This window comes from Artemia sp. Qi Xiang Cuo, chromosome 7 (genome assembly GCF_049724085.1).
Source record: "Artemia sp. Qi Xiang Cuo chromosome 7, ASM4972408v1, whole genome shotgun sequence".
Taxonomy (NCBI): Eukaryota; Metazoa; Arthropoda; class Branchiopoda; order Anostraca; family Artemiidae; genus Artemia; species Artemia sp. Qi Xiang Cuo.
Window position 1 is genome coordinate 76,216,779 of NC_142800.1, and position 27,768 is coordinate 76,244,546.

At 36.9% G+C, this 27,768-nt stretch overlaps 2 protein-coding genes across 2 annotated transcripts in view; both read right to left on the reverse strand.

Moving 5' to 3' along the window:
- LOC148950695 (uncharacterized) lies at window positions 1-3,191 on the reverse strand. Its single transcript, XM_089092572.1, has 2 exons — window positions 2,886-3,191; window positions 1-116 (listed from the first exon to the last, which is right to left on the reverse strand). The coding sequence occupies exons 1-2, from the start codon at window positions 3,042-3,044 to the stop codon at window positions 57-59; spliced, it is 219 nt and encodes a 72-aa protein (XP_088948698.1). The 5' UTR covers window positions 3,045-3,191; the 3' UTR covers window positions 1-56.
- Window positions 3,113-27,768, reverse strand: part of HUWE1 (HECT, UBA and WWE domain containing E3 ubiquitin protein ligase 1) — a 26,463-nt gene continuing 1,807 nt past the window's right edge. Inside the window, exons 2-4 of the mRNA XM_089092571.1 lie at window positions 25,491-25,562; window positions 12,944-19,645; window positions 3,113-8,205 (exon numbers count right to left, since the gene is read on the reverse strand). Coding sequence (XP_088948697.1) covers window positions 3,113-8,205; window positions 12,944-19,592 — 11,742 coding nt within the window. The 5' untranslated portion in view covers window positions 19,593-19,645; window positions 25,491-25,562. The remainder of the gene's footprint in view (window positions 8,206-12,943; window positions 19,646-25,490; window positions 25,563-27,768) is intronic.

A 27,768-nucleotide genomic window follows, 5' to 3' on the forward strand; every position in this document is an offset into this window, starting at 1 on the left:
TTTGCATAAACAATATCGCTCTTTTTATTTACATACAACTAATCAAACAAAATAAATCACTCGTTCGGAGGACCGTAAATTTTATCGCCGATTTTCTTTCCAAGTGTGTCTTTAAACTGAAAAAAGAAAAAGAAAGTAAGAACAAGAAACAATGACATAACCATAAGACAAGACAAAAATTAAGAAGCATGGTCTAGTTAAAAAAAAAAAGTGTCCGTTTCTGAAAAACCAGAAAACGTGCCACACCCTTAAGTCGCTTCGTTGCATAAGATGTGACAACTCAAAGAACGTTATGACTTTCAAACGCTTTTAAAAACTCTGATTGTTTAAAAGATCATATAATCGGTTTACTGGTACGGTATTCACAAGTAGTTATTGTCATTTAAACGAGAAGTGGGCGTGGTCTCCGCATGAAGTTTTACAAGCGAGCTCAAGTATGAATATGAATTGCTAATATGATATATGGAAGGGTAATTTTTCTCTCCTGATAGATTTACCACCAAAGGCTCAAAAAAGTAAAACAAAACATTGCATTGTCATTTATTTCGTTTTTTTTACTGGTTTGCAGGCTAATTTGGCTAAAACCCGGCTTTAAGCTAATTTGGAAATGTATGAACAAAAAATGGTTCAAAGAGCTCCCCATTTCAGAAACATACTGCTTTAAAATTTCATTGCTTCACCTATTTGAAGATTCGCGTGAACGAAAACCATGACCTGAAATCACATTATATTACCAAAATTAAAGCCAAAAACCATTCCTAAGTTTTGAAATGGATCATTTTTTTTTTTTTTTTGTAAGAGGTAAGAGAAAATCGGGTCATTGGCACCATCAATTTCAGTACATCGGGCTTACGGACCTAGATTTTCCAGTATCCCCAAATTTTTGGGCTTCCCCTAAGGAAAATTAGGTTTTCCTAAAACTCCCGAAAAATTTGCGCTAACAAAAATTAATGACTTTAATATAATTTTAATATCCGAACATCCACAATCATTTATTTTTGAATATATTTTGAAGAAACCCGTTTTCTTTCTGGAAAATTCGGAATAGTGGCAATTTGCTTTGAAATCTGGAAAAGTGAAAAAACCTGGAAAATTCGGAAGCCTGGAAGCATTGTACAAAATTAACACTATTGGTCATTGCCTGCTCATTACAATAAGTGACAACTTTTGCTTTTTTAGTTAAAATTGTTGTTTACTGTATACTAAATTGCTGTTTAATTTGCTTTGGCAGTCATATACTGTTATCCAGTCATAATAATAATATAGTCATTAAGAGACAAAATACATAAGTATACGTAAATAGGCAATAAACTGTAAAGAGTTTCCGTGACTAAAGTAAAAAATAAAACCGAATAAAATTCTATAATAGATTAGGCACAATATTTATGCACGGGGCCATACGGATTCGCCTCTATCATCCCCCCCCCCAAAGCTATTCTAATCCGGGTTGCAGTGGTAACTAGCAACCTAATAAGAGACGATCATTATTAGTCTAATAAGACGTGTGGGTCAGTTATCTTGATTGTGTGAAATTTCCAGACTTCTACTGCAGATATTTTACGATCATAGCAGCTTTAAAAATTGATCCTATTATTTGAATTGGATTGTATTTACCTATTTTTAAAAATTATTTTTCATTCCTGCAGATTTTTTCAGGGGGTGGGGGGAAATAAAAAAAAAAATTATTGATAATTGGAATATGAAGCGTCCACAAATTCGGCCAAACTTAGTTTTCAGGGGAGAGCCTGAGCCCGAGGCCCTCCCCCTACATATTTTTCTGATTGCAATCATCCCCACCCTCACTCTTCCCCTTTTTTTATGACAGACGGTAAGCAAGACCAAGATTTTGCATTCTTTTTTCATATTCATGTCTGTTATTTCATATTTTTTTTTTAATTTTGCAATTCTAAGTTTCTTCCCATTATTTCGTTTTATTGCACCGAAGCTAATCTGGTGAAATATTTTTTACATCGGTTTTTGACCAATGTTGCACTCTTGATACAATTACAACCAGGCAAGTACTCAGGACTTTTTTTCTGGGGGGAGAGAGAAAATAATAACAAAAACAAAATATTAATGAATTGAATAAGAAGTGTTCGCAAATTTGGGAAATTTTAGGATTTCAGGGGGGAGCCCGGGTTCCAAGGCCCTCCCCACCCGTACGTCCCCGATTACAATCATAACCATATGTTTTTTCTTTCCCTTTGTTTTATGACAGACCGTTATCAAGACCATGACACACCCTTCGCGATTTAATGATAGGGCACTCTTATGACCTACCCACAATACAATTTTACCAATTTTGAGATTTAGCTAGCGCTAATTTAAGCTATTCAGAATTTTTTCGTCAATTAGAAAATTCTATGAAAAATTTGATTGGCTCAAATTAACGCTAGCTGTATCTCTGCATTAGTAAAATCTCATTGTGAAAGGGGCATTAACAACATACATCAACACATGATTCAAATGACTTAATAAATATTCTGCTTTCTAGTGGAAGAATTATATGGCTTCAGTCAAGCTTATCTGCAGGCGTGCACATATACCAGACCTCCAGGTTATCTTTTCACGTACCAAGCTTCAAAAACGATTTTTTAAATCTTGAAGGAATCAATTGATACTTTCAACAGAATATACCCATAGGATGCATGGTGGCATTTTGCAAGATTTCATCGAAACCAAACTTTGATTCTTATACTTTATGGGATATAATCTAATGTTTAGGAATTCTCCCTAATCAATTTTTAACCCAAAAAGGGGGAAAATGTTAGTCACAAAAGTCGAGAAACAAATTCATAGTAACATTGTGAACACTTTCAGAGCGTAAAGAAAAAAAAACCTATTTAGAAATCAACTATTTGGAAAAGACCACAAAACTGACTTACTCTAGTGAACATGCTCCTATCATCTCTGCGCCACTCTGGTACATAAGAAGTGTTTTTCTGAATTGACCTCCACCCATAGTGGATTCCTCCTAGAGCCGGAATCATAACAATGATAACCAAATTTCTGTTGACGAATCTTTTAAATCCTTCGCTGAACATTACTAAAAAATAGGAAACCAAAATAAACAAAAAAAAACATTAAAACTGCTATAAAAAAAAAAAAAAAATTAGGCAAAGCCAAAACCTTCCGAACATTCCCGAATAGCTTTCAGAAGATACTCCCTCAATTTATCATACGTTTCATAAGCCGGCAAGTCAAGCTGATTAAAGCACGTGTGAGCCGAGGGTAGACGATCAGTAGACCTGTCATCACGATGAATCTGGAATTTCTGCGTTCCGTTCATACCTTCAAGTGCAGCAAACCCTTGAAGAGGAACTTTTGAAGTACCTGTGACAAACTGCAAGAACTTGGCACGATCTGCCTGATCAAAACTGCGCAGAGCCCGCCAAAACCACTGAATCTGTAAGGAGTTCACTTGGTACTTGTGATATTCAGTATTAACTCTTAGATCTTCGACATCAACATTGGGCAATCCAGATATTAACAGTTCCAACTCTTGTTCATTAAATATAGATATTAGCCTTTTCGGGATGATGTCATAAAATCCTTCTAAGAAAGCATCTAGTTGTTTTCTGATCGCTCCAGTCATTTTCATCTGACACACTAAACGAACGTATTCCATTTTATTCTCCTCGGTTACAGTGATATTTCTTCCATTAGGCTTCAAGTCACGAATCTCAGTTACGCCAAACTCTTGCACTTCCGTGGAAAAGGTCAGTTCATACCCGAGTTCAGCAATATCATGTTCCATTAAAAATACCAAGCCCTGATAAAAACTATAATCTTCGGTTTCCATGTCTGTGTACTTTACATGCTTTCCAAGGATGTGCTTATAGAATGATCTTGTAAAATAGCATTCTAAAAGTTTATTATCATATATGGCTTTGGCTATCACTCTTCCAACAAACTTGAAATACTGTAAGTGATTGGGATTGTAGTGTGAGGATTCATTGATCATATAGGTCACTCTATCACCAGGTGAAATTTTGAAAAGGGCATACATTGGATTAAATATCTCTCTTGAAATGATAACATACCACTCTCTAAGAAGACCACCGGCATCTTGTCCTTCTTCTCCTTCAAAAACTATATAAAATCGATGCTTCCATTCTTCTGCATTACGCCTATGTAACTCCCTAAACGAATCTTGGAAAACGTGTTCCCTACGGACATGAACAGCCAGATCTTCCCTTCGGTGGCCTTCATCAGCTCTTTCAAGCTCAGATCTAAAAAAACGTCTCTTCACGTCAAAATCTAAGACACGGGTATGGTCCACCAGAACTGCAAACGGACCATCAGTTAAATTGCAACTAGATTGGCGAAGAATTTGATTCAAAACTGTCCGATGTTTTTCCGCAAAATTCAAAAACTTTTGCACTTCTGGAGACAAGTTGGCTTCTTTAGGTACTGGTGTTGGCAAGTCCGTTGAGCCAGTGGGCAATGGGGAAGGTGGCTCTTGCAATTCAGTCGGGGCAGGTTCCTCCTTTTTATTTTTTGCAGCAGATCCGTGAACTAAGAAGAAAGCCTCTACCGTGGGCTGTAAGATAAGCACAGCATGACTATCAGGGGTTTCAGACAGTAGCTCCAAACAATTACTTAAAGTTATCCAAAGCTCATCTAAGTCAAGTTGCTCACTAAGAGATTTTTGAGGCACCTCGGGTGGAATAGGGGTACTTGTTTCAGGTTCATTATCAACATCCATAGGAGCTTCTTCAGTAGTGATATTGCTCTCATTCGACGTTTCTGTTTGTCCTCCCCTGTCACCTTCAGCTGCTGGCTGTTGGATCTTGGGCGATTTTGCTTCCTTTAACTGAAGAACAACCTTTAGTATACGCAAGAAAAAGGCCTGATTAGATCCTTTTGTAGTTAATGGTGTCATAGAGGGTAACTGCAACTCACTAGTAGGTACAGCCAAAGCCTTGGGCTTTGATGGAGCAGACAAAACAACACTATCACGGGTAAAACGATCTACCATCACGCCCTTATAACTTTTAGACGAGCTTGGTTCTTCAGGTACTTCTTCCATTTTTTCAGCAACGTAAGCTTTTACAGATTGGACACTACGTAATTCATTAAGAAGACTTTGAATCTGGTCTCTAATCACACATCCTAGTTCTCTGGCTCCATCTAGAAGCAGCTTTAAGATCAAATCACATTTGGAAGCATGACTTAAATTCATGAGTAAAGACGTAGCATCTTCTAGGCCTTCTTCGGAGCAACTTTTAGAAGTTAATACACCAACAGCAAGTCTAAGAGAAGGCTCAAGGGCCCCATTTAACATAACTGTCTGAGCTTTAGAGGTTTCTTTAGCAGCTTCCTGCTTTTGTATTTCACGTCGCTCCCAATCACGCATTCTACCTTCTTGACGCCTGGAAGATGGCGCTATCGACCCAGGCAATCCCAACGATACAAGGGAGAGTGCCTTCAACATTCGATCCGTTAACAAAGCGGATCTTTTGATCACCGGCATCGAAAGCATCGAAAAAAGCTGACCAAAAGGTGAAGTTTCGAACGTGGTCACACACTGTTCAGATTCGTTTGTCAAAGCAGAAATAAACCCTGGTTGGCTTTTAGCCCCTGATTTTCCTTTTTTAGATGCAGAGGTGTCAAGGCGCAACAAAACATCCCAGAAACTAGGAACAACCTCAGATTTTTTACCTTTTGGAGTTTTCTCTGCCTTTTCATCACTTTCTTCTTTTGGCAAGAATGTCTCAGGGAATGTTTTTGCTAGCTGAATTATAACATCTAAGGCATGGCGACACACAGTAGGTGCTGCTTGTGGGTGCACCAGAATATTGGTTTTCTCTACACCTGGTGCTTTCTTGCCAGTCGCAGGACGAATTACAGAAAAAACACTAGTTTTAGAACCCAAAGCTGCATCCATACTAATGTTCAACCAAAACACACCTGCCTCTTTTGTCACCGGTAACTGAGCTTTCTTTTTAAGACAGGTGTCTTCTTTCTGTTGGTTGATTTTCTCCAAAATAAGAAGTAAGGATTTTATCACCCACTGACGGGTCTGACTATGATAGCAAAGATTTCGTATGACGCGATGTAATCTTGCGATATTCAATTTTGGCTCCTCTAGAAACAGGAGAACAAGGAGACAAGTTAGACCATCAACATCAAGAAGCTGTTTCCCTTTTGGCTTTGGTTGGTAAGCCGCTTGTGAGGATGTTGTTGCAGTGGCCCCCCGACTACCCCATGCTGTCCAGCCTGATCGAGATGATGGCATGGCTTGTATAGCATATCTGGCACCAGCAAGACGGACAGTTGAGCGTAAGATTGAGTTCAGCGCACTAGCATCCGAAGAGAATATTCGCTCATTTAGGTGACGATTACGTGCTTCCCACTCTCTTCTAAGTCTTTGCGCTTCTGCTGCTAAGTCAGGGGGTAAAAGAGCTATTTGGCTGTCTTCCAAGTCAGCAAGGACAGTTTGACGCAAACTTGTTGGTAAGCTTTGCAGGAAGCCAGCAGAATCCTCTGGTTGTTCTGTACTAGCAGCTGAAGAAGGAACAAGAGCCGGAACAATTCGCTGTTGTTCAAGTCTCTGTTGGGTAAGAACTTCCTCTTGAATTGAAGGAGGCAAAGCAGCTAGAAATTCCGGATTCACTTCAACATTCGAAGCACTTGACGCTAGATCATTTACAGAGCGTGGAATACGACCTTGAAGTCGCTGCATTCTATTATGTTCATTTATGACTTCTTGTCTCATTTCTTCAGGAAGCGCTGCAAGAAAGGACGGATCAACGCCTTCTGGCACAACCAAATCCCCTAAAATAGCTTGGATTTCTGGTGGTATTTCTGTAGTGCTAGGCTGAGGTGGCGCTTGTGCGTCTGATTGTACATTGCTTGGTATGCTAGGCACAGGTTCCACAACCATTTGTGTTTCAGGCTCACGCTGTCTCTCTGGCATAGCTGGTTGCGCGGAACACAAATTCATTAAAGCATTCAGTGGCGTTTCGGTACCTTCTGGCTCCACAGCAGGCGACGGGGGCTGTTGCTGTTCAGCATTCTGAATTGTGGTATCTTGACTTTGAGATGTTGCAGCCACTTCACTTGCTCCCGGCACTTGCTGTTCTTCACTAGGGGTAAGAATGCCTAAATCACGGGAAGACTCGCTTTCGGGATGGAATTCGACAGTATCTGGTGTAGAAGAGACTTCTGCACTTTCATTTTCTTGGTCTCTACTTAGGATAGAATCTAGTACTGATTCAACCATAGATTGTGCGAGGTTCATGGTTGCATTTTGAACATCCCCTTGGTGTGAGGATTCACTTACTTTCTGTTCTTCTTGTTTTTCTTTCTTTTCTCTTTCTTGTCTCTTTTTAGCCTCTTCTTCTTCAAGTTGTTTCCTTCTTTTCTCTTTTCTTTCAGCAAGTTCTTTGTCCTTCTGTTCCTCAATATGTTCCATAATAGAAGGTTTAACAATTGTCAAGCAGTCGTGAATGGAGCTCGCATCCATTACAAACGCCTCTTCAAGCCAGCGACCAAGTGTGCTCGGGGTTTGACCAGAGCTTGATATTCCAAAAGATGAACCAAACATTCCTCCGCCTTGATCTCTTACTTCAAAATGATCATCTTCTTGTCCTCCAAAAACAGTATCAATAAACAAGAAACGCGATTCACGGCCCAATCCAAGTACTTGTGAAGCATCCAATTGTACTAGATCTTGGTTTGCCGATGGTCCCAGCAGCCGCTGAATAATCACGGAAGTGTTAGGTCTCTGTGAAGGGCGATTTCTTGTTCGACTCATACGGTGCCTAGCTATTTGGTTAAGTCCTTGACTCTCTTGAGCAGATGCTTGTGCAGCTGCTTGTCGATCACTCAAGAGCGGATGCGTAAATGGAGTAAATCTTGGGGCAGGTGCACCTATGCTTTCTGGTGCTGCGCTGGTGGCGTCATCAAAGGAGTGAAGATTGAGTTGCAAAGCTCTTATATTACTTGGGTCATTGAAAATGAAACCTCCAAGAGCACTTGATAGTGTTGCGAGATTGTCATGGTCGCCTAATGTGTGAATCATTAAGTAGTCGTCGTTCTCAACATGTCGCAGAAACGAGTCTTCAGCTGCTTGTTGGTAGTCATTCGATTCCTCTTCCATAGCAGACCCACCTTCATCATCGTTGTCCCCGTTATCTTCATTTTCAGAGGCTTCATCATCTTGTTCATCAATATTTTCTTCATCATTCTCTTCATCACCTACGATGAAAAGAGATATATTAGTTTTAATATTAACTAGAGAAATAAAGCGGGAGAAAAACAACATAAAGAGACTTCAAATAGGCAATAACAAAGGAAAAACCAAACAACAGCAAACCAAAGCTTCTGTTTTCAGACACAGCAACAACAGAAGATTTTACGTGGTATTCACAACTCAATTGACAAGTGGCGCTCAGGTGTTTTTTGGTATTAAAAAGCAGTTATTTTAAATTTGTATGATCGGCACTCATGCACACAAAACAGTGCACAGAAGACACGAAAATCAAAATGGGCACAAAAGACAAGCATGTAAGAAACTTTTTAAATACACATAAACATCATTTGGTTCTCAATGTTTCCATTCACTAAGCATTATATTTAATACTTTTTAAAGATACGCTGCTTTAAATCAGGAAAATATATTATCTGAACAATCTTAAATGCAAAAATAATATTATTAATGATTGAATAGAACTTATTAACTAAGACTAATTAACTCGAAATAAGGATACACCTGGAAAGAAAATGATGGGGGGAGGGGGATTGAATTTTAAAAGCATCTGCTGTCTTTTGTTAATTTTTTTCATATAAATAAGTCAGAAAAATCACAATTATTACTTTAACAGCCATATATTTGTAATGGCAATATCGTTGCGCTAAAAGGTCAACAATCAAAATTAGCAAAGTAATCGATTTGTCAGTAATATTAAGGATATTTTTACTTAAAAGATAGAGTTCTTAGAAGGAGGACTTTAATTCTCGATGTCCCCCCCTCCCGTTCATGCACACCTATGTAGGAAAAATGTCCTGCCTAGGGTCGCATGGAATGAGAACTTTCCCTTCTACCAACTGAAATACATTTATCATTAATTTTTTGGCACTTCAATAAATGTGCAGTATAGTAAGACTGTTGAACTTTCACATTTAGACCGTTAGGATTAATAGAAAAAAGAGACATCTACTATGTCTTGTCTTTTAGAATAACAAAGAACATTTCTTTTTTATTTGAAAGTCGCAACCTAGTCTAGGACTTTCTTTACTAAAAGTGCTATGCTTCATACGACTTTCAATCTAACTCCAAGGATGGAAACGGCATTTCAACAAGTTTATGGCTCAGAATGTCATTTTACAAAGGCTTTTATTTTCAAAACTTTTATAAGTCAATTTTTAAGTAAAAACATGGGCACATAATATCTTACTTGAGCAAGACTGACTGACACGAGGATTTTCAATTAGTATTATTGAAGGCAAGCGGTTGGTGCGTTGATCCTGCAACACCCTTGTCCCGAATATTTTCAGTCTTTTTTTTTTGAAGATAGACGGGCAGAATTCTTTAGCCAGGGTTCTGTGTTTGAAGCAGAATCATTCCGAGACTGCTAATCGATGTTATTGGAGGCAAAATATGGGCCGCGACCACTCTAAAATCCACCTACCCTCACCCCACCAACTTCTCAGCGGAATGATGCATATGTAGCATCTTGTCTGAAACAAAGCCATGCAAGGACTTTCAATCAGTGGGACTGGAACACTAAATTTGAAGCTCTACCTCTGTAATTGGCCTCTCTCATTCACGGAAGTACCAAAACCTGGTGTATTAACACATTGTCATGTCAGTGTTATTATTTATGTGGCTGCACTTGTTTCAAACCAGCTTTTTAGTGAAACGGTTGGTATATGGCACCTCATGCTTAGAATGCACCTCATTTGAGCTAGAATCATACAGGCCTTCAATTAGTATTACTGGAGGCATGGAGTTGGTGAATCCCCCCAAGTTGAATCCCCTTAAGTCCCCCAAAGTCTTCTTCATCTTTTTTTTAGAAATGCAAGGAGGATGCACCTTGCTTAAAGCAGAATTATGTCAAGGTTTCCAATCCACGCTATTGGAGGTAAAATATAGGCCCGTCACCCCTCTAACATTCACCTACCCCCACCAGCTTCTCAGCGGAAAGATACACATGTGGCACCTTGTTTGAAACCTGTTGAAGGCAGCCAAGAACTGTTGCCAGGGCACCTTGCTTTGAATATAAACATGGATTACCAATCCACATTAGTGGAGGTGAAATATAAGGCTGTGAACCCTTAACATTCACCTACCCCCACCCTCGTATACTTCTCAGCTGAAAGATACATATGCGGCACCTTGTTTGAAAACAGTCACACAGTGATTTCCAACTTATGAGACTGGAGGACTTCCCTCACATTTATTGAACTACCGTAAAGTTGGTGATAAACTTACTGTTATATGAATATTATTCTTTTGCCTTTTTTTTTATGTAGGCAGATGGAAAAGTCTTATATGAACTTATTTTTCGAACGCTCACTTCGTAAAAAAGTTTTTCTTAATAGGGCTTCAAATCTCACTTGAAGGATGAAAACGTCACCTCTAATTTTCTGCCTTAGAATGTTCCATTACAAACGCTTTTATTTTCGACAATTTTCTAGCCAGATTTTAGTGAAATGGTAGCCATATGGCACTTCGTTTGAGTCCGAGTCAAACAAGGATTTTCCAATGGTATTATAGGAGGCCAAATGTTGGTATGTCGATCCTCCTAGTCTACCGTTTTTTTTTTTATGTCAATACATTTAATCTTGCTTTGCTTCTGCTTACGGTTCGTAGCAATTTTTTTCTTTATTGAATATTCAGACCCCACTTGACAGGTCGCACGACCTGGCTCTTGGACAAAAATAAACAAGGGGATATGTTTAACTTAACCTCCCCCGTACGAACAAGAAAGTCAAAACTATGATTAAAGACTGTACATTAAATAAAAAGCGAAGAAAATAATGTCAAAATAGCTATACATGTAAGAGCAAAATTAATCCAAAGGACACGTCCTGACATTATTACAAAATATGTTTATTAGAAATATTAATAAATATCTTGATATTGAAACAACATCAACTAAAACTCACAAACAAATAACTAAATTTATAAAATATCAAGTTTAATCTTATAAATTTATTAATCAATTTAATACTTGAAGGTCATACTTTTAAATATGAGAGAGATAACTTTAAAATATAAAGCACAGTATTTGTAGTTGAAAAAAGTAATACAGGAGAAAAAGAAATAAGTCAATAGGAAGCACATAAAGAATGTGAATACAAAATAGATCAAACTAGTTTACACATTAAAAAATCCGTGATGCAAGAATATTAGCTATATTAAATTGTAAAACAAACACATTAAAACGTACTAATAGACACATTATAACTCTAGAATCTAGTAGAAATCAGTAAGAAAAAAACTGCATATTAAACAGGTTTCTTTTTTATGCGCCCTCTATTATGGTCTTGAGACGATATGGTATCTTAAAGGATCATACAACCTCAGCTATTTTAAACCTTTTTAGTTCTGTGTGGCCAAACTATTTAGTATTGATCGGGCAGTCTTGTCATAGCTTGTACGGCTTGGATAAGAGATACGAATAAATGAAAGAAAACTAAAGGCCGACACCTTCTATCTTAGAAAAAAATTTTTAGCTTCTTGCGCATTGCTCCGCAAATAGAGATATTCACTGCCCTGCAATTCAGTTCTAATGAAACTTACATCGTCAGAAATTGTGAATTTTTTTTTTTCGATTAAACAGAGCAGAACTCGTTTTGTCTTTGTGGTAAGTCAAAGCTGAGGCTTGCATTATGGTTTCAAGGCACCGCATCCACTTAAATATCTTTTTTCTTTGTTTTGTTTTAATTGTTTTGCTTCTGTTTGTTTCAACGCTATTTTTTTTCCAACATAAACTTCATCTCTTTGTATCTTAACAACTAGATAGAACCCTCCCCCCCCCCCCACTACTAATCACATTTTGTGTGTGGAGGCAATAGTTCTTTGTGACCCTAGACTCATCTTAGTTTGGTGAGTCCGGCCATAATTACAGTAATAATCTTAGGGACTACCAAATCTATAATCTTAAAGAAATGGTACTAGATTTTTCTTTTCTTTTCTTAATTTGATTTCTTAAAGAAAGCGAACAATTATAAAAGTTAAATATATTTTATTTTTCTCCAAGATGCTTGCTTCTAATTTTTTCTTCCATTGCTTTGGTAGTTTAATTTTATTCTCTTTTATACTTTTCGAAATTACATCGCTGCCTTTGTGCAAACTAATGGAGAGGGAATGGACAAATTACATTTCAAATGAGCAACACTTAGGTTTATTGGCTTTTATAAGTTTACAGATTCTAGATCTATAAGCATGGGCGCCCATATGGAGGGGGGGGCAGAGGGCCCCCCCCCCTGGCTGAATGATCCTGCCTCATATTTTATGTTTTTGTTTTGAGATTTATATTATACTGCATTGGAAGTTCCGATTCAACCAGGTAAGCCCGCCCCCCCCCCCCTGAAATTCAGCTTATGGGCGTCCATGTCTAGTTCATCCATATCTGGTTATCTTTGCTTTATAGAAGTAAGGAGATTATGTTCAAAAGTAGTTGTAATTTTACAATATGTTAATTTAAGAGTTAGCCACAAATTAACTAACTGCACGTAACATAGCTGCCTTTTTTGGTTGGATAAAAAGAAATAGAAACAAGAGAATCAGTTTTAAAGGTTAAAAAACTAATTGATAGGCAAAAAACTGATATAGCCCTGTCCTTATTCTTTTATTTTTCATTTTTTTTTTCTGTCTGATAAAAAAGAGTGTCGAGACATTATTTATTATTCTATTTAAGTTTAGAACAGACGTAGTGCAATGGAAGTAAAAAAAAAAAAAATACAAATAAAAGAAAATATGACTCACCCTCATCAGCATTTTCTTCCTCATCTTCGTCATCATGTTCGTCAATCTGAGATTCATCTGAATCTGATGTGTCGTTCTCGGTGTCTAAATTTTCCATCTGCGAGTCAGACATATGGACTTCTCCCAGCACTTGACTTTCTGGATCTGAACGGCCTCTATCCAATATAGTATCCATTATTTCTTCAAGTACATTTTCGGCATCTTCTACAATCGGATCATTCGTCGTAGAAAGGTCATTCTCTGTTCTCTCTGTGTCTTCTCCTGGATGCACTTCGGCTTGTGCATCGCCTTCAGTTGTTTGAGGAGTTGGCTCAGTTGCATTTGCTGCAGCTTGCGGTCCCTGTGACCGAGCTAAAGCTGATGGCACCGGGATATTGACGACACGAGTCAAAAACTCGAGAGGTTTTAGAACAGCATTCACAGTTGCTGCTAAGTTTGGGCTAGAAAGATCAAGACAATAGGAGGCGCGAGCCAACTCTGACACTATTCCACGTTTAATCATTACTTTTACTAAGGGAGTATTGTTATTTGGTGGAGTTGCCATACCACGATTTTCTTTTGGGGAAGCTGAAGACTCGAGAATGCTAGAAATCAAATTAGCTATGGCCTGAATTCGAGTATGTTTGTCACTTGATTCCTGAAGAGCTAAAGCACGCTGTAAAGCATTTTTAACCTCAACTATCAACATGTTCTGGGCATCAGGAGTATGGCCGGATGATGCTATTGCACCAAGAAATAATTTTACGTTGGCTGGACAGTCTTTGTCTCCAGCTGTCTGAGTGGACGGCAATAAGTTATCAAGAATAAACGCAATAGCGGAACAGTCCTCAGTAACTAATGGACTTGCACCAGCTTGAAAAGAATATTCAGTTATGACTTTCGAACACCCAGCATAGGATCTTACCAATTCTCCAAGAAGCCGACAAATAATACTTTTGGACAGAAGGTGTTGTTTCTTCTTCAAGCTTTCATCTTCTTTCGTTTCTTTTTTCTTTTCTTTGGAAGAGTCAGGGATTTCTTCTGAAGCTTGATTGAGCAAATCAATTGCACTAGGGTTTCTCAAGACTTGTTGCCTTTGCTGCCAACCGTGAGGCTTTGGTTCTTTAGAAGGTATAGGCTCAGCTTGGAGAATTACTGCTATTTCCTCAGGTTCAAGGATCAATGCGTCAAGGAGGCTATACAGAACTTGACGACCTGTGTCGCTCAAAACAGGAACAGGGGATATAGGTTTGTTTGGATTTGCTTTTACAACTAATCTTGGCTCTTCTTCTTCTCCTCGGCGGAAAGTCATTGGTACATCCAACATTAGTGTTGATTTTGCAACATCCGCAAACATATTACTGTCTCTGCAAGCAGCAGAGGCAAAAACTCTCAGAAGGAAATTTATTTCTCTTGTAGCGACGGCATTTATTGACACAGATGCAGCAACCGTTTTCTCCATAGCATAACGCAATGAAGCCTGATCTTCAAGGAGGTGCCGAATTAATAAGGTTGCAAGAGAGATGAAGCCATGAAAGGTGGAAATCTGAGTTAAGTCAAGAAGTTTCTTCATTCCTCCTAAATCAACAAACAAAAAACTATGTTCGTACTCACGAGTGAGTCTTAAACAAAGCCTTAAAACTGCGTGCAAAGTATCACCATCAATACTAGGAACCATGAGTCCAACGCATGATCTTACTATGATTAGGCCCTGTTCTATATTTAATGGAGACAACTTTTCATCAGCATTCGTCGGCATTTCATCCACTTCCATACTTTCAAAATTTACCATATCTCCCGGGGCTTTAGCTTCTAAATCTTCTGATTTTTTGTTTTTCAGACAAATCATAACAGGTCTTCTATTACTAGTTTCTTCGTTTATTTGCACCATAGCTGTAAACTGAATGACGTATCGACGCCTTCCAGCAGTTATCTTTACACTAGTTTCACCATCCCAAAAAGCTTTATCTATTATATCGTTATTGGGCTTGGTATAGGTACACCATTTACCAGAAACAACATCATACCACTTCCAATCATGAGAAACTACTTTCTTCATTAATTCACGTCTAGATGCTGCTACCACAACTTTGGAATACTCATCTATCATAAGTAACAAAGGAGCCATCCATTTGGGCAAAGGCTTCTCAACTTTGGTTTGATGCAAGAATTGCTGTGAATTTTTCAAAAGAGATACTAAGCGATCTAACGTACCAGAACGTGCAATAGACTGTGCACTGTCAGACTTAAATTCATCAATTAGTAGTGTACAAAGATGCACCTTGGTTGAGAGGCTCAATGACGCAGGATTGTCAATAAGTTCCTTAACTACATAATCGACATCAGAGCTACTGCCCATTATTTGTTCTATTTTGTCAATTGCCTCATTTATGCGTAGCAAAACTGTATCTAAAACGGTTGCTTTAAAGGATTGATTGGCTCTGTTTACTAGGGCAACCAAAAAGTCACATACCCTAAACACGGTATCAGGTAAAGACTCAATTGTTTGTAAACAATTTGGCAATATATCAGGAGAAAATTCGTGCATTGAACCATAGTCAAGAGGTTCGAGAGTTAGAATGACTGCCTCATCTTCTTTAGCTGGTTGGGGCGGTAGCAGGGATAGAGTTTCAGGAACTGTTGTACTGTCACTTTCTAATACAGCGTTGGAATTGCGGGATGGTGCATTCGAAAAATTCAGCAAAAATTCAGTTGCTTGTTCTAAGCTACTAGTACACAGTAAAGCTTCGATACATTCAGACCTTTCAAAGCCCATCTCCATCAAGCAAGTTAAATGTATCGGGTCAATAATCGGCTCTTCACTACGTGGAGCAGGATTTGCGGGGGGGATTGGCTGAGAACTTCCTTCTTCTACAGGTGCAGCCGCTCGAGGAGAGAGTTTCTCTTTAATAGTTGCTTCACCATTTAAGACGTGGCATAAGATAGACAGCAGAGAATCTGTCACCCGTGCAGCATATGCTGTGCATACTTTCCGACTCCATACTTTCAGTGCAACCCCCACTGCAAGTTTATGAATCGTAATTATGTATTTTAAAGGAGTGAAGTTAGAGCTTGGTTCCTCTGGGACGGTATGTGGAGAATCAAACAAGCTTTTCGGATTACAGAGCCTTTCAATAAGAGTAAACCAAGCATCTAGAAACTCCCCAATCGACTCGGACAGTTCAGGAGTTCCAAAATCAAATGTCAACACCCAGTCGACAGCATTAAAAAGATGTCTCAAGCCTCCACTTTCAATAAACTTCTTCAAAAAAAGATGGTATATTAATTTTTTATCGTCCAACAACATAGACTGTGTAAATCCAACATAACAAATCAAGTAAGTTAATCTTGTTTTCACATATGCCTTAGATTTTGATTCATTCCACTGAGTGTCAATATTAGTTGGCTCCCATGCAAGGCCACTACTGAGTAATTGACCAAGTATGGAAGACACTGCTAGTGCAGAAGGAGTAGGAACACTTCGAGGTACCGGTAGGAGAGGGGATCGACGAGGACGAACTGGCGAACCAATACACAATTTTACAAGTAATCCAAATAATTCTGCAAGAGACCTTCCAAGTTTAGATGTAGAAGATAGGAGAGGCTTTACAAGACGAAGCTGTGCTATACTAGGTCGCTTTCTAGAGGGAGTATCTTCAGCATCAACATCCATGCTGGGGCCAGGGGAGGCTGTTTTTAAAGCTTCTAATGCAGCAGTGACTCCTTCATTTGAATCTTCATTTTTCCTTGCAACACTAAGAAGCCTTTCAAGGTCAGCAAGAGCACCCGTAGGAATAGATTCGTCAGATACAACACTGAGTAATATAGTAGATTCCCAGACAAGACCGGTATAAAGTTTAGATAGCTGTTTGAGTACTCCAACACCAAGCGAAGAGGCCCATTGAGTGATAGCAGCCAGACGAATGTCTGCCTGACTTGTGCGACACACATGTATAAACATGGTAATAAATGAATGAGTTGCTGAAATGGCATGGAGAATAGGAGTGGCTTTCGGATCTCTATTAGCTTCTGAGGGGTTGTCCATTAAAGATACCTCATGGAGAAGATAAGACCCAGATTCACTGTTATATGACGTCAGTGGCGACAAGACTTCAATAGTTTTCTGCAAATGAGATAGTCCTACTTTTAGGACTTGAGCTTCATGTGCCAGATTGAGAATTGACTTACATACAGAAGAAACCGATTGACAAGCAGTAGAAGACGGAAAGTCTAGAGGTAAGTTTGGTAGGGAGAGAATGCTCATCAGAGGATCTAAACCATTTTGAGTTACGAATTCTCTACAATGGTCGTCTGTTGAGTTATTACTTAAAATGGCATCAATAAACTTCATTACATTGGTAACGTAATCGACAAGAGGAACTTTCTCTGGTGTAGCAGAGGGTGGCTTCTGCTGTGGCTCTGCTCTAGGGCCTTCATCATCATCTTCCTCTTCATCAGAGCTCTGGTTGGCTTCCGCAGGGCTATCTACATTACCGACTGTTGCTGTTTCTTTCGGGGTATATGTAGGATCTCTACCTAATGTACATAATTCTTCAAGCAATTTGATGATAGCACCAGTAGCATCTCCTCGGAGACTAGGCTGGTGACGCATTAATTCATCCATTGCGCTACCAAGAGTGGCAGCAGTGTCACCCAAAGGGTCCGAGCCTCGCCTCCTGCGCATTGCGGGTAGATACTCAGGAGATACAAAAACCTTAAATAATTTTTCGAAAGGCTTACAAGCAACAAAAGCCTCTAGGCCACGACTGTTCAAACAAAGAGCACTAAATACATTTGGCAAGGATGCCAGAACTTCTCGAGTTACAGGGACATCTTTCACTAATAGAGCTTGAAGGAGGACGTCAGTCAATCCACTATCTTGAAGAGATGATAGAAGAGAGGGCTCATGGAACACGTAGACAGTAACAACATCGGTAGCAAGAAGAAACAGAGAGGACCCATAGTATTCTGCATTACTTATAATGTGCTTCAAGGAACTAGGTAGACTTCCTTCCATCAAGTGTCTAACACTATCAGAGAAGCCTGAATCTGCAACAGCTTTCTTAAGAAAGTTCAACATGGATTTTAGCAATGCTGCACGTTGTGGTAAGCAGACAACACTAGTCTTTGGTTTTGTCTCAAGGCGAGATATAGCAACAGAATCAGAGCTTGAAGGCTGATCTACTTCCATAGCTTGATCTTCAGTTTGACTAGCTTGACTTTGATTAGTTGTACTTGGAACATATATCTCAAACGGCTGTTCTTTTCGGCATATATTAACTTCACTTTCAAGTCTTTGAATGAAAATATTATGTCCACCATGAGCTTGAAAAGCCGTAAAATCTAGGTTTGTTATCAAGTCTATAACTCTTACTGCACGGGTCACAAAGGTGATGTGCTCTAGTTCTGTACCATGCCACTGAACAACTCTTAAAAGAGATTCTATGATGCCACAATTTACTAGTGCATCTCCACCAGCTTCATAGCTCGCCAGATGATATAAGAAGCTAAACAATGCAGTTGCTAAGGGAAGAGGAAACGGCTGAAGCTCAGAATCAGGCTTGGTTAGAGAAGCAATACAAGACCGTACCATAACAGGCAAGAATCCGTGGTAAGATCCTGCCCCAGTAACATCCACAATAGTGTTGAATTTGGGCACGTTTGGATTACGATCAAGATGTATTATAGATGTTAGAGTCCTTAGTGCTGCAGCACGAATCTCCATCAATTGCATCTCGTTCATTTCTAGTACATCAACGAGCTCTTCCAATAATCCTGGATAAAGTAGGGTATGAACATTTTCGCCCAAAGAATTAGAATACACAAGGACAGAAAGCGCTTGCAAGCGTGCTTGAACACATTGTAGTCTTTTTCTGTAGTCACTGAATGAGTAGGAAAGTCTAAGCAGGGTAAATAGTTGCATTTGTTTAGATTCAGGAACGTTAAAAGTCTCAATCAATTCAGTCATAAATTCTGCAGGAGACACTTTGATTTTGTCCACATTATCAACATGAATGACGGCATTACGTCCTGGTTTCTTGGGCTCATTTTGGTTTTCAACATGAAATTCAAAGTGCAAAGCTGTTGCACTAGAAGGGAAATTGGATATTGGCTGTTCCTTGCAGCATTCAGCGATGCCAAATCCGTTCTCTTTTCCACCCCAGCTTTCAGCAAGATGAGTAAGGCGAGTGAGAAGAGTTTGACGACGAGTAGGTGGCAATCTCCAAATGAAATTACTTCTTTTACTGAACATGTAGAGTAAGTTTAGTACCCCCAACACAACAACTAAACAGGTGGAGGACAATAGATCTGCAAGATATTCCATAGAATTGTATAGATGCCGAGAGAACGAATGTTCAATGAGTAGGGTAGTGAAATGTAGAGTCCATAGTAATAATTCTTTGAGCTGCTTATTTTGGGGCATATCACAGGCTAGAACCCAACTTCCTTCTTTTTCTCTAGCAACCGCTTTTGCCAATATACTATCCAAACGGTCGAGCACATCTATCCAATGGTACAATTCACATTTACCAAAAGTCCATGATTCTATTTTCTTCAATTCAATCAATAATTCTTCATCACTGGCAGTTTTGAGGCGTTCTATCAGAAGTCGACAATCGGTAGGAAGCTCAGAAGCTATTTTCTTATTTTTTGTTCGGTCAATCTTCATCGTGATTTGGATCAAATCAGGTCATGACAAAAATGCGAGGCTCTGGTTTAAGTCTGTAAGGAAAAGCTTTGAGTTATTAAAATGAAAGAATCAAAGAAAAACATGAAGAGGTGCCAGAACATATGACTGAAACCAATTATCAATCTTAAAAGCTACATTATAATGGATCATAACATATTTGTAATAAACAAACTATTAACAAGAGCCTTGCATTTAGGGTCATTAATGTTTTTGGATCAAATTAAGTTTATCCAAAGCAAATAACTGTTTCTTGGAAAGAGTTGGTTACTTTTGAGCTAGATACTCGGAGGAAAACCGAAGTTTTATTAAAGAAAATGTGGATTTTTTTCAAATCTTGCTATATAAAGTCAAATACCAAAAAACTGCAGTCTGTCTCATGCACATGTAACTATGATGATGGTAATGATAAGAATCTGCTAGAAATAATATGTACAATGGTGGTTAGGCACTATGTCAGAATTCAAAACCAAAAAACCGAACACTTTCAGGGGCTAAGGAGAATTCGTAAAAACAGCAAAAATTAGGGTCTTCTTTTTTCTATTATCACGAATCAAATACTTATGTACGAAAAAATTGATATCAAACAATAATCTGTGCGAGAATGTGGTTCGGTTCAACTGTCTATTACTATAGGTTAAGGTGACTAGACCACGTTCTACACATGAAGGCTGACATATTGCCATTTTCTTGCACTTTCTGGCCACCTAGCAAAAAGCAGGTTGTCCCCAAACAGGACAGGGAGAGTTCACAAGAAAGGATTTAAAGGAAACTGGAACTTCAGAGAAAGGGGTATAATGAGAAGCTTCAATAGATTGGGGTAGAGGAGTGCGCGTAACTGTGTTGACCTGAGGCGGCCTGGCATTGCAGTGAGTTATTAGTAGCAGTAGTGGTAGTATATAACTCGGAACTATATGAAACATGTAGAAAAATATGGAAAAATTAATAGAAATCCTACGAAAGCAGGGGGTCAGAGAGCCCGACAGTAGCACTAATTGGGGGAAAGAGGTAATTGACACCTATATTTTGGACCCCCCCCCCCTTGATGTCGTAAAATACCTTGTTTGGTATTTTCATTGAAAAAATCTCCACCCTCGAACATTTTCGTGAATTTGTGCTGCTGGCAACCTTCTCTGCCGCTTAAATAACTGGAGGTATTGCATTGGTCAGTTTAGTTAGTAAAAGTCATCTGTTAATGTTATAGCTGAATACACGAGCATCATAATTATACACTAGGAGAATTATAGCCTTTTTTACACATAGTGTATTATTATTAAAAAATTCCAAATGAAAAAAAGATAAAAAAAAATACCCCCCCCCCTTTTTTTAATCTGAATCTTAACTTTTCGAAAAAATAAAAGTTCAAAATAGGGATTAAATCCTTTTTAATAGACAGTGTATAGAAATTCACAAAAAAAAACAGATATTTCGGTCACATATGTGACCGAAATATCTGGTATTTTTTGTGAATTTCTATACACTGTCTATTAAAAAGGATTTTATCCCTATTTTGAACTTTTATTTTTTCGTCGTGGAAAGGCAATGTGGTCTCTGAAATTATCTATCTTAACTTTTCATGGGAATTTGACAAAATGTGCGTCTTTCGGCTATTTTTCAGTAAAATTTCACCCCTCTCTAAGGCAAAATTAGAACTTTACGATTTGTCGGCAAGATTATTGCTAAAATTACTATAATTTTAGAATACCTTTGCATTTCTAGCTATAAAAAAAAACGACAAACACGTACGCCACTTGTTAGCTTTAACTGCTTTGCATTTTAATTTAGCACCACTAACTTTATCGTTCATGTTCGACTACGATAACGACCAAACACGAGTTATAGGAATGTGCTATAAAAACCTACCATTTACCAAATCTACTAAAGTCTACCATATAGTTTTAGCCCAAAAAGAAAAAAAACTATCTTTAAATCAGGGACAGCATCCATAGGTGCACAGAACTCCGACCCATCTAGGGGGGGGGGGAGTATCTTGAGCATTTTTTCTGTGGAGGGCGAATAGCAAAACTGCATTTCTAGGCCACCATCTTCCTATTTTTCGACGGAGGGCACTTGAGACTAATGTGAGGGGATACCCCCTCTCCCCAGTGCACAGGTATTCAGACATCTAACATAAAAAATTATATTCTTCGATTTTACTGAAAACAGCATAAGCATTCACTTTTTCTGAACAAGATTAATTTACAGATTACCAAGGAGGAAAAGTACACTAGTTGCGCGCTTCTTTAACTCTTTAATATTAAAATTGGATTCCAAGACCCTTAAGAAACCTTTTTAAGCTTGCTTCTTTGGCTATTTAATCCAACATAACGCTTTTGTATCCTTATGTTCATTTTTAAATAATTATAGCTTATCCTGAAAAGAAATGCGATATAGAATACACCATAATAAAGCGCATGATAATTACAAGCCATCTTGCGACAACCCTGAAACACCTACACAGGCTCCACCGTCAAAAAAATCCTAACACATTTTACCTTTCTTATTTCAATGTCCCCCTCCCCCACTTAACCTATTCCGCTTGTATTTTATTTTTTTCTTAAGGTGGGAGTGCGTAATTTCTAACTTTTCTTCTATAAATTATCTTATCTTATAATGCTTGGGTATTTTTTTAATGCTTGGGTAGAGTTTAATGCTCGGATTTCACTTGCGATTTGTTACGTAAAATCAACGCGGCACTGTATATTCTGAATGAATCACTTAATTTTGATTCTTGGCCCATTCATTTAAACATAAATTGAATCTACAAAAAGCAAGCACTGGATTTCCTTCAATGAAGTAATCCAACAAATACATTTTCGACAAGTCAGTATGACTGCTTAATTTTTTTTTATTTCAAAAAATGAAACGAATAAAATAAATACAATAAATAAAAGAAAACGAAATTACTGATATGAAAACCGCTTATATCTTGACCTCCTGGAATCGGTCAGCCAGTAAATGCAGTGATTTTACAAAATCCAAATATTTCTTTTTTTTGGGCGATTATACTAATTTTTAGAAAATTAACTTAAAAACAACACAGTTAGGTCAATTAAGTTCCCTGATGCACAAAAAAAAAATAATAATAATAAATAAATAAAAACGTAGACGAGTTTGCGTTTCAATAACTCATAGACCGTATATAATAGATATATACTAAAGATTAAAGCGATAAAAAAAAAGAAAAGTGTTATAATATACACTGTTTATTGAAATACAAGAAGTATTTCAGAGAAATTGCCTATGGCTTGTTCTGGGTACTCGGCTGACAGACTGTATTTCAAACGGTAGGCTGTACGAAAAACGCGGTTCTATCCAGTTTTCTAAGACTATGATGAGAAAAAAGTTCAGATGGCTTGGGCACGTTCTGCGGATGAAAAAGGACAAATTGCTGAAGATTGTCCTTTTGAGCCCACCGTCGAGGGCTAAACATAAAGATGGTCGTCCGCGGTTGGGGTGAGAAGATGTCATAAAGAAAGATTTAAAGGAAATGGGAACTTCCTGGGAGGTTGTAAAGAGGGGGGGGGGCTTTGAATGGTTTGGGACGGAGCGCGCGTAGCTGTGTTGGCCTCAGGTGGCTTGGTGCTGCGGTGAATTGCTAGTAGTAGTATTAGTAGTATTCCTAGTCATCTCCTTCAAATACTAAAATACAATTCTACCGAGTCCAATATAAAAGCTAAAATTGGGGAGCCCATCCATAAATCCATGATTTTAGTTTTATTAATTTGTAAATGCCTAAAATAACAAATAGATTTATATTATGAAACTCTACAAAACAGTGGGCTAGGTCATTAGCACATCCAATAACCTAACTCAATTAGAGGAGCGGCTGACATTTAATGGCGAGAATATAAGAATTCGTAAAATACCTCGTGTATATCTAGGGGTGGTGGTATTTTGGCCCAATCCAAGCGGGAATTCCCCAGTAAAACTATGTTTATTCTAGTAAATAAAGCTGGGGCAATAATATTTCACTTCCTTCCTTCGCTCCTCCTTCACCCCCTCCACCTAAGTGTCACCTCCTTCGGTCTAGCAATACATATGAACTAATTCTACAGATACTGTAACTGCTTTTGTCTTAAATTTGGAAATAATTAACCACTTCCAATAGTCTATGAAAATGTTTCATATTGTGTGACATATTTTTATTATATATATTATAGTACAAGCTTTAAAAATAATTTCAGTCTATTAACCAAAAAACAAAGCTAGTACAAAACAAATGATGAAAGCTAGAGATTAATAGTTCACGATATTAAACTGCATTTGTTCTCTTTGTGTTTTTACTAAAGAAATTTAGCACAACGATAAATGACACTAAAGGTTGTTATTTGTGAACCGGCTAGCGAAGCCAGCTTATCTTTCTAATCTATCTTATATTCATTATTTTTCTTTTGTGTCTTTCATTGTATATCTTAGAGCTTTAAAAACAAATCAAGCCCACTAACCAAATACCAAACACTAAAAAAAAGAAGTTTCTTTCTTTTCAACATTTTGCTAACTTTGAACATCTAAAGAAAATGAAGTTTAATTTTTTAAGATGTTAATACCAATACTTATTCTAACAAATAATATTGGTGCAATAAAAGGAGTGATTTAACTATCACCTCTTTCCTCCAGCAATACATATGAAATAATTCTACAGATTCTGTAGCTATTTGTGCTTCGAATTCGAAAATAATTAACCACTTCTAAGAGTCTATGAAAACTTCTCAAATTTTATGACATGTTTTATCATATATTTTACAGTATTTTTTCGAGCTTCGAATATAAGTTGTGTCCATTAATCAGAAAAACAAAAAACTAATACCCAAAAAACAAAAAGAAAATAAATAATAATATAACTAAGTTATTACTTGCTTCCATTATAATAATTTTCTTTATCTTTTTTTTTCTCACAATTCCGCTAATTTTAGACATCTGAATGGAATGAAGTTTAACTGTTTAAGATACTAGAACCAATTATTATTCAAACAAATGATGTTGATGCAATGAAAGCATAAAAAACATAATGGAATAGCTAATTATAATTTAATTTAATTTATAATCTAATTTAATAGCTAATTTCTATAACTAGTTAGTTTCCAACTACAATAATTTTAATCAGTTTCTGTTTCCTGAGATTCCACTAACTTTAGACGTCTAAATGAAGTTTAACTGTTTGATATACTAATGTGAGTACAATAAAAGCAGTAAAAAACCAAAAACATAATACTAAAAAAAATTAATTAGTATAATTAGTTAGTTTCCAAATACAATAAATTTAAACAATGTCTTCTTTTTGAAAATTTCGCCAGTATTCGACATTTAAAAGAAAAGAAATTTATCTGTAGGTCTATATTTTCTTTAATGCTGGTTTTTGTACTCTAAACCGGAAAATATAAACAGGATTAGTCTGGAATTCTAGTTTTGGTCTCCTTATGTGGTGTACTGCTCATACATCTATACCTAGGGTTGTGGTTTTGTTTTTTAATGTCTCTTCTTCCCTAGCCTACTTGTAGGTCTTAAACAATTATGTGATGACAGGATTAAGTTCGAAAATAAGTTTTTTTGTAAAGTAAATGATTTTAAGAATGATATAGCCTATGCCAAGTAAATAGGCCTATTTTGGAATTACCCTCAGATTTTACATAATAAATTATAGATAATAGGAAAAATCAGCTTGCATTTAGTTTGATATAAGAGGTTGAGCTGGTTCTGACAATTTCTTGAATTACACAAGGCTTCTTAAAAAAAAGTAATAATATTACATTTGGTAAAACAATCAAATATTAACTGATGAATATTAATATTAGCTAAATGCTAGTATTTACTGAAAAGAAATCGATTTTGTTTAGTATTCAAGAATACATAATAAAATCACAAAAAAAAGGTAATTACCTGAGAAAGTAGTTTTTAAAACTTCGACAAACTTCTTTTTTCTTATAATGTAGTGTAGCCACACGTAAGCTCCTAAAATTAGAGAAGTTACTAACGCTTTTCTAATGGAAATGACACGAGAACATTCTTCAAAGTAAATAAAATTACTAATACTAATAATAAAAACTCATCTCGGCACAAAGCTACCCCCCCCACCCCCACACACACAAAAAAAAATACAATTCTACATAAAACAAAATAATAATACATTCCAGAAGCAGCATTTTGATAAATATAAAAAATAATCTAGAAAATGATAACCCATAAAATCCATAAATTTCCCTAATTTTGGTTTTTCAACATCTTTCCCATTAATGAGAATGAGGTTGGCACACAGATCTACCAAATCTTGTTATTCGAATTATCATTTAATCAAACTATATCTTTTGCATGAACAAACAAAGCATATCGTTTGGCAGTTTTCTATGAATTTGCATTCAGCTTCAAACTGGTAGACAAGTTCAATCTTCTTGGCTTCATTGGGAAACATAGTTTTAGTCCAGATGTTTTCTCTTGGTGATGTTTAATCAAGAGTGAGAATTTGAGCAAACTAAAATGTTAAAAAGTTGCCCCCTCCCTCATTTGGATGCCTCGAACTCGAATTACCAGAGTTGTGTCCAATATCCAATGTCAGGGTAGCAATTTGGAGCTTATATGAAATATTAAAAATTGCAAAGAACATTCCATCATCAATATTTTGAATATAGAAAAAGACTAGGACACAGTAAAGTTTAACTACGTCACATCTTCCAGTTTTTGACAACAAAAACATTTCATCTCATAAAAAGTTTTTACAGGAAAACTAATATACTATAGTCAAGTTTTCCATAGTTCATTTAAACCAATGTCTTCAAGATAACTTGAGAATATATATATAAAGCACCAATATCTGCTGAATCTACATAAAATATTTAGTGCTAAAAAGAAAAAAAAACTCATTTTAAAGGGATATAATTAAGCTGAGTTTAAACAAGACAAACGTTGCGTTTCCTTCCGACGCTTGTACGGGAGGTTGAACAGCAGAAGAGTTCAGTTACATGGGTTGAGTTGCATGAGAACCCTAAAAGTGAGATTCAGCTTAGAAATAATTCCTTGGTTTAAGCTGGCATAAAACAATCCTGTACAGACTAATACAGTCAACTCCCAATTATCCGCGATTGGATTATCCGCAATGCGGCTTCACTGCAGCAATGTAAATTTAAAAAAAAAAGTTAAAAATACACAAATCGTGAAAAAAAAGTACAAAGAATTTATTTCATCTTTGTTTTAAAATATAATAACAGTTTTATAGTTTTAAAATTATTTTAATGATTTTTAAATAATAATTTTAAAATCATGATAAAGTACTTTGCTTGTAATAATAAACTATATATGCACTACATACTACAGAACATATTTCACAAAAAGTACGTCTCGCCTGTGAATGTACCTTAGGGCTGTTTATCTGCGAGAGCAGAGAAGATTCTTGTGTTGTTCAGACAGTGACAAGTGTAGTTTCGTTAATGCTCCTGTCGCAAAAAAAAAATGAGTTATATGACAAAAAAAAAAACACAAGTGAGTGACTGTTTTCAGAAAGTTTAATTAGGACTTAGAAATTTTTTGCATACTTGTAAATAATACAATAATTTATTCGTCTTTTTTCGATTGATTACTATAACGTCATTCTATTTATTACTTGTTTTGTTTTAAATACACGTTCTAATAAGCGTAGTTCTGTTTTTCTATGCCCCTACAACCATTTTTCTAATATGTGGATTATCCAAGGCACTCAAGCCACCCAATTTTGTGGATAATCGAGAGTTGACTGTATACAAATTGTTCTAGCTTTTAACCTATTTCCTATACAATAATCCTCTTTTCTATTGTTTAGTCAACTGGAAACTCCCAACAGTAAATATGAAAAAAAAATAATGAAACCAATAAAACTGATATTATTTTTGATTATTTTAAGGTCCCTATCAGCAATTATAGACCACAGCAGGTTCTAATAGCCATATTAAGTTTCCATACGTCATTCAATTAATTCTAGCAATTGCTGTAAATTGCTGGATGAAGAAGGCTTTGTGTCATCTTTGCAAGATGAAAAATAGAACAAATCAAACAGTTATCTAAGTTTATCTTAGTTTTTTCTAATAACTTTAGTAAATAAATTATACCAGTGTCTTTTCCTTCCTATATTACTAAAAATTACATTTTTACTGGAAAATTTAATCCTAACAGAGGTTTGATATTCCTCCAT

What these genes read in the sequence shown, in the direction of transcription:
- LOC148950695 (XM_089092572.1), bottom strand. Translation starts at nt 3,044, where the DNA reads ATGTTCAGCGAAGGATTTAAAAGATTCGTCAACAGAAATTTGGTTATC. An exon ending in ATAGGAGCATGTTCACTAGA is followed by an intron (nt 117 to 2,885) that starts GTAAGTCAGTTT and finishes TTCTTTTTTCAG; the next exon opens with TTTAAAGACACACTTGGAAA.